Source organism: Entelurus aequoreus, linkage group LG09 (assembly GCF_033978785.1).
Source record: "Entelurus aequoreus isolate RoL-2023_Sb linkage group LG09, RoL_Eaeq_v1.1, whole genome shotgun sequence".
In the NCBI taxonomy this organism is placed as follows: Eukaryota; Metazoa; Chordata; class Actinopteri; order Syngnathiformes; family Syngnathidae; genus Entelurus; species Entelurus aequoreus.
In genome coordinates this window covers 75,964,482-75,979,364 of record NC_084739.1, presented here as the reverse complement: position 1 = coordinate 75,979,364, position 14,883 = coordinate 75,964,482, and the positions used below count along the sequence as shown (strand labels likewise).

At 40.4% G+C, this 14,883-nt stretch overlaps 1 protein-coding gene across 3 annotated transcripts in view; it reads right to left on the bottom strand.

Annotated features, from left to right (window-relative positions):
* Positions 1-14,883, bottom strand: part of LOC133657755 (spectrin beta chain, non-erythrocytic 1-like) — a 126,143-nt gene that overhangs the window by 22,861 nt on the left and 88,399 nt on the right. For all 3 annotated transcript variants that reach the window (XM_062059428.1, XM_062059430.1, XM_062059429.1), the window contains 13 exons: positions 13,805-13,925; positions 11,143-11,358; positions 10,664-11,083; positions 10,401-10,603; positions 10,242-10,332; positions 10,020-10,166; positions 7,290-7,553; positions 6,992-7,216; positions 6,829-6,918; positions 6,491-6,769; positions 4,152-4,282; positions 2,271-2,475; positions 1,819-2,193 (listed from right to left, as the gene is read on the bottom strand). In XM_062059428.1, coding sequence (XP_061915412.1) covers positions 1,819-2,193; positions 2,271-2,475; positions 4,152-4,282; positions 6,491-6,769; positions 6,829-6,918; positions 6,992-7,216; positions 7,290-7,553; positions 10,020-10,166; positions 10,242-10,332; positions 10,401-10,603; positions 10,664-11,083; positions 11,143-11,358; positions 13,805-13,925 — 2,767 coding nt within the window. The remainder of the gene's footprint in view (positions 1-1,818; positions 2,194-2,270; positions 2,476-4,151; positions 4,283-6,490; positions 6,770-6,828; positions 6,919-6,991; positions 7,217-7,289; positions 7,554-10,019; positions 10,167-10,241; positions 10,333-10,400; positions 10,604-10,663; positions 11,084-11,142; positions 11,359-13,804; positions 13,926-14,883) is intronic.

Sequence of the window (14,883 nt, the reverse complement as noted above, 5' to 3'; positions counted from 1 at the left end):
AGTCTATTCTTGTTCTTAGAAATGAAGGCTATTCCACAAAATTGTTTGGGTGACCCCAAACTTTTGAACGGTAGTGTATGTCACACACTGTTGCGCGTGCAACGTCATACGCCCTCGCGGAGCAGAGAGGTAGCGGCATGGTAACGTTAGCTGTGGTGCGAGTGTTAATATGAGAGAAAGAAGGTGCGAATCTGGTAACAAATGAAGGAAGAATTAATTCCCAAGAAAAACAGCAGGTGGTCCATCGTCTGGCGTTGGTTTGGCTTTAAGCGGGAAGATGTTGAACAGACAACCGTAATTTGTCAAGTGTGGGGCAAAAGCGTTGCTACAAAAAGTAGCATTACCGGTACTGCTAATTTGTAGCATCATTTGAAAAGTCACCCGCTAGAGAATGAAGAGTGTTTGAAACTCCACATGCCAACATCTCCATTCGGTGCCACACCAACAAAATGCAGAGGCAACCATTTCCAGATCAACACCGTATGAAACAAATAGTCAACAACAGAAGGAGATAACGTCCGCAGGAACCTACCACATAGCGAAGGACATACACTATTTGATTTCCTATTATGCAGCTCATTTTTATTTGACAGTTATTGAAATATCTTGTGTGACATCATGCACAAAAGTGCACTTTATTTGTTTTAAACTATTGTAGTGGCGTTCTGTACAAAAAGTGCACTTTAATTTAGTGTTGTTTTGATATGTCATCTTAGTGACATGATGCACAAAAGTGCACTAATAGCTTGTTTTAAAATGTCTCTGACAATCTTGCACTTTCTGTTTTGAAATGACATGAATGTTTGTGCCACTGCTTAATAACTGTTTAATAAATACTCTTTTGCTAAATTGACTTAGTTGTGATTTCCCTCTGCAGTAAAGTTTAAAAGTAGCATATATTAATGCAGTATGAAGAAGAATGTTTTAATGTAGACACATAGAATCATCATACTGCTGTGATTATATGCACCAAGTGTTCATTCAAGGCTAAGGCAAAATATCCAGAGATATATCGTGTATCGCGATATGGCCTAAAAATATCGAGATATTAAAAAAAGCCCCTATCGCCCAGCCCTACCTCCTTGCCACGTTTGTTGGATGTGCAGAACTTTATTTTGTGTTCAATGTGTAAAAACCTTCACTAAAAAGGCTGGAACCAATTACTGTATTTTTCGGACCATAGGGCGCACCGGATTAAAAGGCGCACTGCCGATGAACGGGTCTATTCAGGTCTATTTTCATACAAAAGGCACACCGGATTATAAGGCGCATTAAAGGGGTCATATTATAATTGTTTTTCTAAATTTAAAACACTGTCTACTGACAGATATAAGTAAGAACTTTACACTACTTTATATTAGAAATGGCAACAGCGGAGGATGAATGTCCCATAACAAGAACATAGAGAAAAAGAAGAAGCTTATCGACTACAATGGCGGATGCGCACACATTTTCAGGACTTATGCAGATTCCAAATACACATCAGTAGGTACCTGATTGTAAGAAATGTTGGTTTAGCATAATATCGCGAAAGAAAACGCCAGGTGGGTAAGCACAACCAGAATTATTCCGTACATTAAGTGCACCGGGTTATAAGGCGCACTGTCCATTTTTGAGAAAATTAAAAGATTTTAAGTGCGCTTTATAGTCCCAAAAATACGGTATTCATATACTGTATACATTGTTTCTCATGCCTCGCGATGCAAACTTGTTAACGAACAGTGTTCAAGAACCGATTGAGTTCATAAATGGAGGTTACGTTCTATTTCCGCAATAATGCCTTGGATTGAGAGTGGGCGTCAGCCAGGTGTGTCTCACCTGCGTGCCCAGAGCCTGGATGTCGTGTTCGAAGGTGGTGTGCATCCTCTGCAGCGTCTCCACCGTGTTCTGGTCGCGGCCCAGCTCCTCGGGGAGCTTCTTGTGCTTGTCCAGGATGCGTCCCAGGATCTCCTTGGCGTCGTGGTAGAACTTGTGCAGCTCGAAGGAGGCGGCCAGGATCTGCGTGCGTGTGTCGATGAGCTCCAGCAGGTCGGCCCAGGCCTCGTTCAGGCCGTCCTTCCACTCGGCGACAGTGGCGGCGTCGCCGTGGCCGCCGTTGATCAGCTCGTCCGCCAGCCGGTTGACGCCGTCCACGCGCTCTTGGCCGATGTTGCCCGTGTCGCGGGCGAATTCTCGGAAGCGCTCCTGCAGCATCTGCGGGGGGCGGGAACAGGCTGTCGGGGAGGGGGCGGAGCTAACAGATGAGCCGCCAGCGGGTGGCGCGTACTGACCGTCACGTGCTCGTAGTCCTGGCCCAGCTCGTGCGAGCCGGCGACTACTTCCCTCTCCGCGATCCACTGCTCCAGGTCGTCCACTTCCCTGTTGAGCTGGAAGAGACGGAAGCGCTCGTCCAGCTTCCCTCGACGTTCCTCCGACAGATCCTTCAGGCCGGCGTAGAGCTTGTCCACCTGCGACTGACGCATCCCGATGCGCTCGCTGTGGACACAAACCCAACGGAACCTTTAGCCCGCAGGTGTCTAAAGTGCAGCCCCGACGCCTTCTAAAAATACCCCTACAAAATAAAAGTGGCATTAAAGGTGAAACAGGTGAAATGTAACCAGGAAGTGTTGACTCTAATAATGAATCAAAATCAATGTTAGGAATTATTGACCTATTTAAGGCTACAATTACTTCACATCAAATAATATGCCATAAAAGTTTGCCATAAAAAAAAAGGTTTCTTTGACAAAAATGGCATAAAACAAACAAAGAAACAAATTTAAAAAACCCTGTAATTCACAGATAGAGCTCAAGTTTATCTAGTGACTAATATACATACACATACATATATATATATATATATATACATATATATATATATGTACATACACATACATATATACATACATATATATATATATATATATATATATATATATATATATATATATATATACATATATATACATACACATACATATATATATATATATACATATATATACATACACATACATATATATACATACACATACATATATATATATATATATATATATAAACATACATACATATGTACATATACACACACACACAAATGTATATATATATACATATATATATATATATGTATATATACACACACATTGTTGCATATTTTGAGTGTTTGCCATAAAAAATTGGTTGTTTTTTTTGACAAAAATTACATAAACAAAACTAATAAAAAAAGATAGATCTCAAGTTTATCTAGAGAGTAATATATATATATATATATATATATATATATATATATATATATATATATATATATATATATATATATATACTAGGGTTGTTTCGATACCAATATTTTTTTTATGTTTTTAAACTTTTGTGGGTCCCTTTTTGATCCCAAAGAATTTTAGTGGGATTTTTAAAAAAAACTGTCTTTGCTCAAAAAATAATTAATCAAAATCAATATTTTTATGAATTATTGACTTATTCAAGGCTCCAATTATTTTACATTAAATATTCTACTTTGAAATATTTTTAGGGAAAATACATTATATTTTGTGTTTTTGCCATAAAAAAAACAATGTTTACTTCAACACAAAGGACATAAAACAAAAACAAAAAAAACAGAAGACAAAAATAAAAACGTAGAATCCACAGGTAGATCTAAAGAAAAAAAATATATATAAACACACATATATATGACTTTTGTTTACTATTATAAGTGGGGCCCTTTCGGATCCCCAAGGATTTTAGTGGGATTGAAAAATAAATAAAACCGTTTTTGCTCAAAAAAAAAATGATGAATCAAAATCAATGTTATGGATTATTGACCTGTTCAGGGCTCCAATTACATTACATGAAATATTCCACTTTAAAATATTTTAAGGGAATATACATTTTATTTTGTGTTTTTGCCATAAAAAAAAACACGTTTTCATTAAATTTTTTTTTATATCGACAGATATATCTGAAGTTGATCTAGAGATTTAGGTGTTGACCCCAAAAAAATATTATTTAACTTATTTCAATACAAATATTTTGACAGGTACCCATAAGAAACCAAACTGGGGGAGCACTAAAAGGTTTAAAAATAAATAATAAAAATATTGTATTGGTTGTGAAAATGAAAACTATGTTTCAGTTTGGACAGCCTGATTTAACCTTTGACCTCGACGTACCTGTCGGGGTGCTCGGCAGCCACCAGACCTCGGCTGGTGCTGGACAGCTGGTGGACGGTGTCTGCGTAGTCCTCCACCGCCTGCTCCAGAATCTGGTGCTTCTTCAACATGGCCACCGAGCTCTGCTCGTCCTGAAAACACAAATACTTTGTCACGTAACAACATATACATATATACACACACACACATATATACATATATTTCTATAAGTACCAAAGAAAAAACTATTTAGGCCTGTGCCCAAATACTCCCCCTCCCACTATTAATAGTAATTATTAATTATAATTAGAGAAAGAAACACCAGCAAAGGCTTCCTTGTTGACATTCTCTGTGTGTTTTACGCTTGAAAAGTGTCAAACTTCACCCCCACTGTTGGGGTTTCTTGTAGGTAAATGAGAGATGATGAAACATTATCATCACACATCAACATCTCTAACATGTCAATGTTGCCTCTTTGCTAGGTCAGCATTGCAAATGAAAATATCTTCTTGATTTTGTCTTACATAAATGTTAAATACATACCGTATTTTCCGGACTATAAAGTGCACCGTGTACAAGCCACACCCACTAAATATTAGAAGAAAAATATTTTTCCATATACCGGTATTAGCCGCACCGGACTACAAGCCGCAGATTTTTACTTTGTGAAATTAGTTATTTACACAGAAATATTTTGTAAACGTTTATTTACATACCTTAATTGTTTCGAAACGGTGTCTGTAACAATGCAGTAAAACGGCTGATCAAACAAAACAGAAGTCATGGTCATGGACCTACTAGCTGCGCAAGCTAGCTCTCTAATCAGCTAAACGGACTCAATAACTCCACGGTGACGTTTTGGTGAATTTACTGAGGAATTTGTGAAACTGAAACAACACAAAAAGAATGCCGTTGTAAGTTAATAATACTAACACAGGCACTCGTGAACATGTTAGCATATTAGCTAATGCTAACGACGCTAGCTTGATTACCATACGACAGCACGTACAACTATGCATGAAAACACACCTACAGACATCACACATGGGACGCTTTAGTAAGTAAGAATTGTTTTAGTTATATTGTAAAACTTACAAACGTTGCTTGTAGGGATGAATGAAGAATCCATACGAGTAGAACGCTATGGACGGCTAGAAGACGGAACGGCACCTTTACTTCCGGTTGAAAGCTGAGTCTAAACAGAAGGGCAATGCAACGAGCACACTTGTCCAAAAGATGGCGCCGTAGCACAAACAATCACACATTTTTTTAAGTGTCTTTGCTTTTTTTTTTTTTTACTATTTGCATTATGGCCGTCAGCGAAGAAAAATCCATATATTAGCCCCGCCATTTTATAAGCTGCAGGGTGCAAAGTGTAGGAAAGAAGTAGCAGTTTATAGTCCGGAATATACGATATATAGAAATTAGAGATGTCCGATAATATCGGACTGCAGATATTATCGGCTGATAAATACTTTAAAATGTAATATCGGAAATTATCGGTATCGGTTTCAAAAAGTAAAATTCATGACTTTTTAAAACGCCACTGTGTACACGGACGTAGGGAGAAGTACAGAGCGCCAATAAACCTAAAAGGCACTGCCTTTGCGTGCCGGCCCAATCACATATTCTCTACGGCATTTCACACACACAAGTGAATGCCATGCATACTTGGTCAACAGCCATACAGGTCACACTGAGGGTTGCCGTATAAACAACTTTAACACTGTTACAAATATGCGCCACACTGTGAACCCACACCAAACAAGAAAGACAAACACATTTCGGGAGAACATACGCACCGTAACACAACATAAACACAACAGAACAAATACCCAGAACCCCTTGCAGCACTAACTCTTACGGGACGCTACAATATACACCCCCCCGAGCCCCCTACCCTAAAACCCCGCCCCCCCAACCTCCTCGTGCTCTCTCAGGGAGAGCATTTCCCAAATTCCAAGCTGCTGTTTTGAGGCATGTTAAAAAAAATAATGCACTTTGTGACTTCAATAATAAATATGGCAGTGCCATGTTGGCATTTTTTTCCATAACTTGAGTTGATTTATTTTGGAAAACCTTGTTACATTGTTTAATGCATCCAGCGGGGCATCACAACAAAATTAGGCATAATAATGTGTTAATTCCACGGCTGTACATATCGGTTGATATCGGAATCGGTAATTAAGAGTTGGACAATATCGGCAAAAAAGCCATTATCGGACATCTCTAATTGAAATGTTTATTTACTATTTTACCCAGAAGGAACAGGAAGTAGGTGTGAGCTACGCAGAGGCCGCATAAAATGTGTGATATTGTTGTGAATTGGAATGTGACACGGCGAGCTGTGAGACAAGAACCTTGGCCTTCTCCTCAGACATCATGTAGAGCTCCTGCTCGCTCATCCAGGCTTCGGCCTCGGCGGCGTCAAAGTAGTACTGCTGAGCCTCGTGGGCCTCGCTCAGGCGGGAGTGGCGCTTCTCCGTCTCCTTGCGGATCTGCTCCCACAGCGCCTGCAGCTCGGCCAGACGCCGGCGGATGAGCTCGGTGGTGGGCCGGTCCTGCCTCAGGATGTGCTGGCTGCGCTGGAAGATGTCGTCGTAGCGCGGCTGGTGGCCCCGGATCTCCTTCTGCAGGGTCTGGGAGGGGTTAGAGGTCAGCCTGGGCCCAGAAGGGTTCCCCCGGAGATGAGGGGTACCTGGTTCTTCTTGATGAGCAGCTGGACGGTCTGAAGGTTGTGTCCGTGGTCTGTGGAGGTGGCCACAGGCATCCTCTCCTCCACCCACAGCTGCACGCACAAAGCACACGCCATTAAACGCAAGCGCCCAGCGCCCCGGGGAGGAGGAGGAGCTTCTACTCACAATCTCATCCTCCACGTCGCGGTTGAACTGGTGGATCTCGCGTGAGGACATGAGGTTTTCCCGGCGGCTCTGCAGCGGCGCTTGGAGAGAGCAGAACTTCTTCTCCACGCCCATCCTCTGACCGTCCACCTCCTCCGAGCCTTTGCCCTCCTGACTGAGCACCTGCGACTGACTCTGCAGCTCCTGCACCTCCTTCTGGCGCACCTCCACCTGGCTCTCCAGCATCTGGAGGAGCAGCGGGAGCAGTCAGCACACGCTCAGAACAGCGTCCATCCTTGAGGAGCGCCGGCGGTCCCACCTGCTGTTTCTTGAGCAGGATGTTGACCGAGGTCAGGTCTTTGCCGTAGTCGTCGGACTGCAGCTGCCCGTCCAGGTTGGCCAGCCACTTGTCCAGGTCGGCGCAGCTCTGCGTGAAGAGCTCCGCCTTGTTGGCGTCAAACAGACACTTGGCCTTGGTCTGCGTGGTGGACTCCAGCTCCTCCCACATCTTCTTCAGCGACGCCAGCTTCTCTCGAACCATGGCCTCCGTCTCGGGCTTCTCCGCCATTAGCGCCTTGCCGTCCTGCCGCACAGGGAAACGCGGCGGTTAATTCTGATGGCCCTGACTCCGCCCACCGGCAGGAACAGGACAGTGACAGCAGATTACATTCAGGAACAGACAGTCAGGTAGTAATCTAGTAAACAGGAAGTAGTATTTAAATGTATAATCCATTTAGTAAACAGGAAGTAGTATTAAAATGTATAAGTAATTTAGTAAACAGGGAGTAGCATTTAAATGTATAATTAATTTAGTAAACAGCAAGTATTACTTACATGTATAAGTCATTTAGTAAACAGGAAGTAGTATTTAAATGTATAAGTCATTTAGTAAACAGCAAGTAGTATTTAAATGTATAAGATATTTAGTAAACAGGAAATAGTATTTATACTGTATGTGTAAGTCATTTAGTAAACAGGAAGTAGTATTTAAATGTATAAGTCATTTAGTAAACAGGAAGTAGTATTTAAATGTATAAGTCATTTAGTAAACAGGAAGTAGTACTTATATATGTAAGGCATTTATTAAACAGCAAGTAGTGTTTATATGTATAAGACATTTAGTAAACAGGACGTAGTATTTAAATGTATAAGACATTTAGTAAACAGGAAGTAGTATTTAAATGTAAAAGTCATTTAGTAAACAGGAAGTAGTATTTAAATGTATAAGTCATTTAGTAAACAGGAAGTAGTATTTAAATGTATAAGTCATTTAGTAAACAGGAAGTAGTATTTAAATGTATAAGTCATTTAGTAAACAGAAAGTAGTATTTAAATGTATTAGTCATTTAGTAAACAGGAAGTAGTATTTATATATGTAATGATAAATGATAAATGGGTTATACTTGTATAGCGCTTTTCTACCTTCAAGGTACTCAAAGCGCTTTGACAGTATTTCCACATTCCACATATGTAAGGCATTTATTAAACAGCAAGTAGTATTTATATGTATAAGACATTTAGTAAACAGGAAGTAGTATTCAAATGTATTAGTCATTTAGTAAACAGGAAGTAGTATTTAAATGTATAAGTCATTTAGTACACAGGAAGTAGTACTTATATCTATAAAGCATTTATTAAACAGCTGTAGTTTTTATATGTATAAGACAATTAGTAAACATCAAGTAGTATTAATATGTACAATTCATTTAGTAAACAGGAAGTAGTATTTATATGTATAAATAATTTAATACAGCAGGAAGTAAGTCATACGTATTTATATGTATAAGTCATTTAGTAACTTTTATGTATAAGTCAATTAGTAAACAGCAAGTAGTATTTATATGTATAAGTCATTTAGTAAACAGCAAGTAGTACTTACTGTATATGTATAAGTAATTTCGTGAACAGGAAGTAGTATTTGTACAAGTCATTTAGTATACAGGAAATACTATTTCTATGTATATGTAATTTAACGTAGCAGGATGTAGAATGTATATGTATATGTAATTAAATAGGAATTAGTATTTATATGTATATATCATTCAGTATACAGGAAGTAGTATTTCTACGTATAAGTCATTTAGCATAAAGGAAGTAGTATTTATACGTATAAGTCGTTTAGTATACAGGATATAGTATTTATATGTATAAATAATTTTGTATACAGGAAATAGAGTTTATATGTATGAATAATTTAGTTTAGCAGGAAGAAGTATTTGTGTATGTAACATAGTATAGCAGGAAGCAGTAATTATTAGTACACGTAACATACTGTAGTATAGCAGGAAGTAGTATAAATGTGTAACACAGTATCGCACAAAGTACTCTTTATTTGTTGTATATGTAAAAGTACATCAGGGAGTCGTATCAGCAGTATTTTCGCACGTAAACAAGAGGAAGTATTATTAGTAGTAATGTAGCACGTAGACAAGAGGAAATAGCACTAGTAGTATTGTAGCAGGTATACAGTAGGAAATAGTATTATAGGTATTAGTAAAGAAGAAGTAGTATTAGTAGTATTGTAGCATGTATTGAAGAATAAGTAGTATTATTATAGTAGGTGTAAAAGAGAAAGTAGTAATAGTAATATTGTAGCAGGTATGGAAGAGGTAGTATTAATAATAGTATTGTAGCAGGTATAGAAAAGGAAGAAGTATTATTAGTATTGTAGCATGTATACAAAAGGAAGTAGTATTATAGGTATTAGTATTAGTAAAGAAGAGGAGGTAGTATTAGTAGAATTATTGCATGTATTGAAGAGGAAGTAGTATTATTAGTAATATTGTAGTAGGTATACTGCAAGAAGTAGTATTAGTATTAGTAGTATTATAGCAGGTATAGAAGAGAAAGTAGTATTAGTAGTATAAGTATTAGTATAGAAGAGGAAGTAGTATTAGTAGTATAAGTATGTTGTCTTAGTATAGAAGAGAAGTAGTATTAGTAGTATTACTGCGTGCGTGTGTGTGTGTATATACTGTATATACATACTGTATGTATGTATACATATACATACATACATATGTATATATTAGTGTCAGTGCTTCCTGACCTTCTCGATCTTGTCCAGCCACTCCTTGTTGGACTGCAGCTCGGCCATGAAGGCCTGGTGTTTGAGCCACTTGCTGTGAAGGTTGCGGGCCTCGTCGTAGGTCATGTCCTGAGCTGTCAGCATCTTCTCGTTGATCCACAAGGACAGCTGAGGTGGCACAAACAAACAAACATGCTCATTGTTATTATTATTGTTATTGTTATCATTATTATTAGACCAGACCTCCTGGCAGTCCTGCAGAAACTTCTGGAGGTCTCTGTTGTCCTTCAGCCTCATCAGCAGATCGTTGGCGTCCGCTCGGTTCTTCTGGTGCCTGATGGAGCGCACGGTTTCTTCAACCACGCAAACAGGAAGTCATCTTAACCTCTGACCTCAACTCACCGCTGGTCGATGGAGTCCACCTTGTCCTGGATGCGCTCGGTGTTGATGTTGCCGTCGGTGACCAGGCGGCGGCCGGTGTCCACCACGCCGCTGATCTTCTCCTCGTTGGCGTCCATGGTGGTCATGAAGTCCTCCTGCTTCTTGATGGCGGCCTGGGCGCCCTCCAGGGTGGTGGGCATCTCGGTGTGGGCCAGGACGTACTCCTGGGGACAGGCACGTAGCGTCAGGTGTGACGTGGGGGCAGTGGGAAGGGGGGGTCTCACCTGGTTGTTGAGGAAGGCCTCGGCCTGCTTGGTGTCCCTGAGGAAGAGCTGGTAGGAGTGGGACTGGGACAGCAGGTTCTGGCGGTTCTCCCACATCTTGTGCAGCTCGTTCCAGCCGGTGTCCAGCGCCTGGAGCCGCTGGCGCAGGAACATGTACTGCGCGTCCGTCTGGCCCTGCGTCACCATCTCGCCCATGTCGCGCATCTTCTGGTAGTCCTCCTCGTAGTTGCGGATCTCGTTCTTGATGCCCTCGTGCTGGGTCAGCAGCTTCTCGGCCTCCGCCAGCGTGTTGGGCATGTCCTCGGAGGCGATGGCCGTCTGCGTCCTCGACAGCCACGACTGGAAGTCGTCCAGCTCGCGCAGGAACTGCTGCAGCTTGCTGGCCTCGCCCAGAGACTCCTCCCGGTTCTTCATGGTGTCCTGAGGGGCGCAACTGGTTGGCGTCATGCCATACGGCATGGAAGGAGGCGGGGACCTACCTTCATCTCCTCCCACACGCCCGTGATCTCCGCCAGGCGTCCCTTGATGGCCTCAGACTGCTCCGTGTGCTCCGAGCCCAAACGGTCTGCCTCTTTTCCCAGGTCGCCCAGCTTGTCCTCGATGGCGGCCAGGTCCCGCTCCATTCCCGTCAACTTCCTCTGCAGCGCCATGACGCCCGCCAGGTCGTTACCCAGCTCCTGGGTGGACTCGATGACCTGGTGGCATCCAGGAGGTTGCAATTACTCAGGGATTGACTTTCCATTGATGTTTGATATCAGACATCAGCAAAACAAAACATGTATCGGGTGGTATCGGCTTTCATCTAAAATGTGCGATACAAGCTGCCCAGCAGTGTTTACTTGTGTGTGATATCATGTGCCATACAAGCAGTCCTGCAGCGTGTTTACTCGTGTGTGATATCATGTGCGATACAAACAGTCCTGCAGTGTGTTTATGTGTGTGTAATATCATGTGCGATACAAGCAGTCCTGCAGAGTGTTTACTTGTGTGATATCATGTGCGATACAAGCAGTCCTGCAGAGTGTTTATTTGTGTGATATCATGTGGGATACAGGCAGTCTCGCAGCGTGTTTACTTGTGTGATACAAGCAGTCCTGCAGTGTTTACTTGTGTGATATCATGTGCGATACAAGCAGTCCTGCAGCGTGTTTACGTGTGTGTAATGTCATGTGCGATACCGGCAGTCCTGCAGTGTTTACTTATGTGTGATATCATGTGCAATACAAGCAGTCCTGCAGCGTGTTTACTTGTGTGTGATATGACAATCATTGGTACTTTAACTTTAATATAATGTGCGATACAAGCAGTCATGCAGCGAGTTTACTTGTGTGTGATATCATGTGCGATACAAACAGTCCTGCAGCGAGTTTATTTGTGTGCGTTTTAACATGTGCGATACAAGCAGTCCTGCAGAGTGTTTACTTGTGTGTGATATCATGTGCGATACAAGCAGTCTCGCAGCGTGTTTACTTGTGTGATACAAGCAGTACTGCAGTTGATTACTTGTGTGTGATATCATGTGCGAGATAAGCAGCCCTGCAGCACGTTTACGTGTGTGTAATATCATATGAGATACAAGCAGTCCTGCAGCGCGTTTACGTGTGTGTAATATCATGTGCGATACAAGCAGTCCTGCAGAGTGTTTACTTGTGTGTGATATCATGTGCGATACAATCAGTCCCACAGAGGGTTTACTTGTGTGTGATATCGTGTGCGCTATAAGCAGTCCTGCAGAGTGTTTACTTGTGTGTGATATCATGTGCGATACAAGCAGTCCTGCAGAATGTTTACTTGTGTGTGATATTATGTGCGATACAAGCAGTTCTGCAGCATGTTTACTTTTATGTGATATCATGTGCGATACATGCAATCCTGCAGTGTGTTTACTTGTGTGTGATATCATGTGCGATACAGTCCTGCAGAGTGTTTACTTGTGTGTGATATAATGTGCGATACAAGCAGTCCCGCAGAGAGTTTACTTGTGTGTGATATCATGTGCGATACAATCAGTCCTACAGAGGGTTTACTTGTGTGTGATATCATGTGCGCTTCAAGCAGTCCTGCAGAGTGTTTACTTGTGTGTGATATCATGTGCGATATAAGCAGTCCTCCAGCATGTTTACTTTTGTGTGATATCATGTGCGATACATGCAGCCCTACAGCATGTTTACTTGTGTGTGATATCATGTGCGATACAGTCCTGCAGAGTGTTTACTTGTGTGTGATATAATGTGCGATACAAGCAGTCCCGCAGAGAGTTTACTTGTGTGTGATATCATGTGCGATACAATCAGTCCTACAGAGGGTTTACTTGTGTGTGATATCATGTGCGCTTCAAGCAGTCCTGCAGAGTGTTTACTTGTGTGTGATATCATGTGCGATACAAGCAGTCCTGCAGAGTGTTTACTTGTGTGTGATATCATGTGCGATATAAGCAGTCCTGCAGCATGTTTACTTTTGTGTGATATCATGTGCGATACATGCAGCCCTACAGCATGTTTACTTGTGTGTGATATTTTGAGCGACACAGTCCTGCAGAGTGTTTACTTGTGTGTGATATCATGTGCGATACAAGCAGTACTGCAGAGAGTTTACTTGTGAAAAGCTGACAGTTAATATCTAAATGTCCTTCAATAAGCGCACCATTTCTTCTTCATGTACAAAAGGTAAACATGCTAGGCTATAGGCTACTTGGAGCTAGCAGCTACACAACAGCTAAGCACACAAAAGCACACATGCTAGACATAGGTAATAATCATTGAACCATTGACATTTGTCAACATAAACAGTATCAAATATAGTTGCATATTACTTACACATACCAAGTCTCCAAGGCAACATTAGAAAGTATCCAGTAACAAACGAGTCCGCATCATTCAACTTACTGTGTCATGAGCTTAACTTTATGAATCATTGTGACCACTAGGTGTCGCCTAAACCAATTACCACTCCACTTCCACTTAAAGACGGCATAGGTCTTTCACAAAGTTTGTGGTTTCCATACCCACCACTGATGGCCGGCTTTGATCATTTCTAACATTCCACACTACAAAATAAAACTAGTATGCATGATTCCTGCTGATATCAGTATCTTACAAGTATTCTACAAGTTCTGTTGAGCATGTTTCTGCAGACTGGTACCTTGGTCTTCTCTTTGATCCACGACTTGGTTTCATTGCACTCCAGGTGGTAATTCTGGACTCCCAGAGCGGAGCTCAGACTGTCCTTCTTCTGGTCCACCAGGTCTCGGAACTGACTCCACCTGACAAGAAGCAGCATTCACTGACTTGTCAGTCTATTTCTATATATCAGTATACACTAATACAAGTACATCATCATCTATATTGAAGTATCAGTTTCAATTCTTAAGTTTAAGTAATGTTTCTGTTTCAATTCTTAAGTTTAAGTACATTTTCTGTCTCAATTCTTAAGTTTAAGTAAAGTTTCAGTTTCAATTTTTAAGTTCAAGTCAAGTTTCTCTCTCAATTCTTAACTTTAGACAATGTTTCAGTTTAAATTCTTAAGTTTAAGTCAAGTTTCTGTTTCAGTTCTTAAGTTTAGGTAAAGTTTCAATTTCAATTCTTAAGTTTAAGTCAATTTTCAGTGTCAATTAGAAAGTTTAGGTAAAGTTTTCAATTCTTAAGTTTAAGTCAAGTTTCAGTTTTAATTCTTAAGTTGAAGTCAAGTTTCAGTTTTAAGTCTTAAATTGAAGTCAAGTTTCTGTTTAAATTCTTAAGTTTAGGTAAAGTTTCAGTTTAAATTCTTAAGTTTAGGTAAAGTTTAAGTTTCAATTCTTGAGTTTAAGTCAAGTTTCAGTTTCAATTCTTAAGCGTAAGTCAAGTTTCAGTTTCAATTCTTAAGCGTAAGTCAAGTTTCAGTTTCAATTCTTAAGTTGAAGTCAATTTTCTGTTTTAATTCTTAAGTTTAGGTGAAGTTTCAATTCTTAAGTTTAGGTAAAGTTTCAGTTTCAATAATTAAGCGTAAGTACATTTTGAGTTTCAATTCTTAAGTTTAAGTAAAGTTTCTGTTTAAATTCTAAAGATTGAATCAAGTTTCAGTTTCAATTTTTAAGTTGAAGTCAAGTTTCAGTTTAAATTCTTAAGTTTAGGTAAACTTTCAGTTTAAATTCTTAAGTTTAAGTAAAGTTTCTGTTTAAATTCTTAATATTTAATCAAGTTTCAGTTTATGTTTTTAAGTTTAAGTAAAGTTTCAGTTTCAAT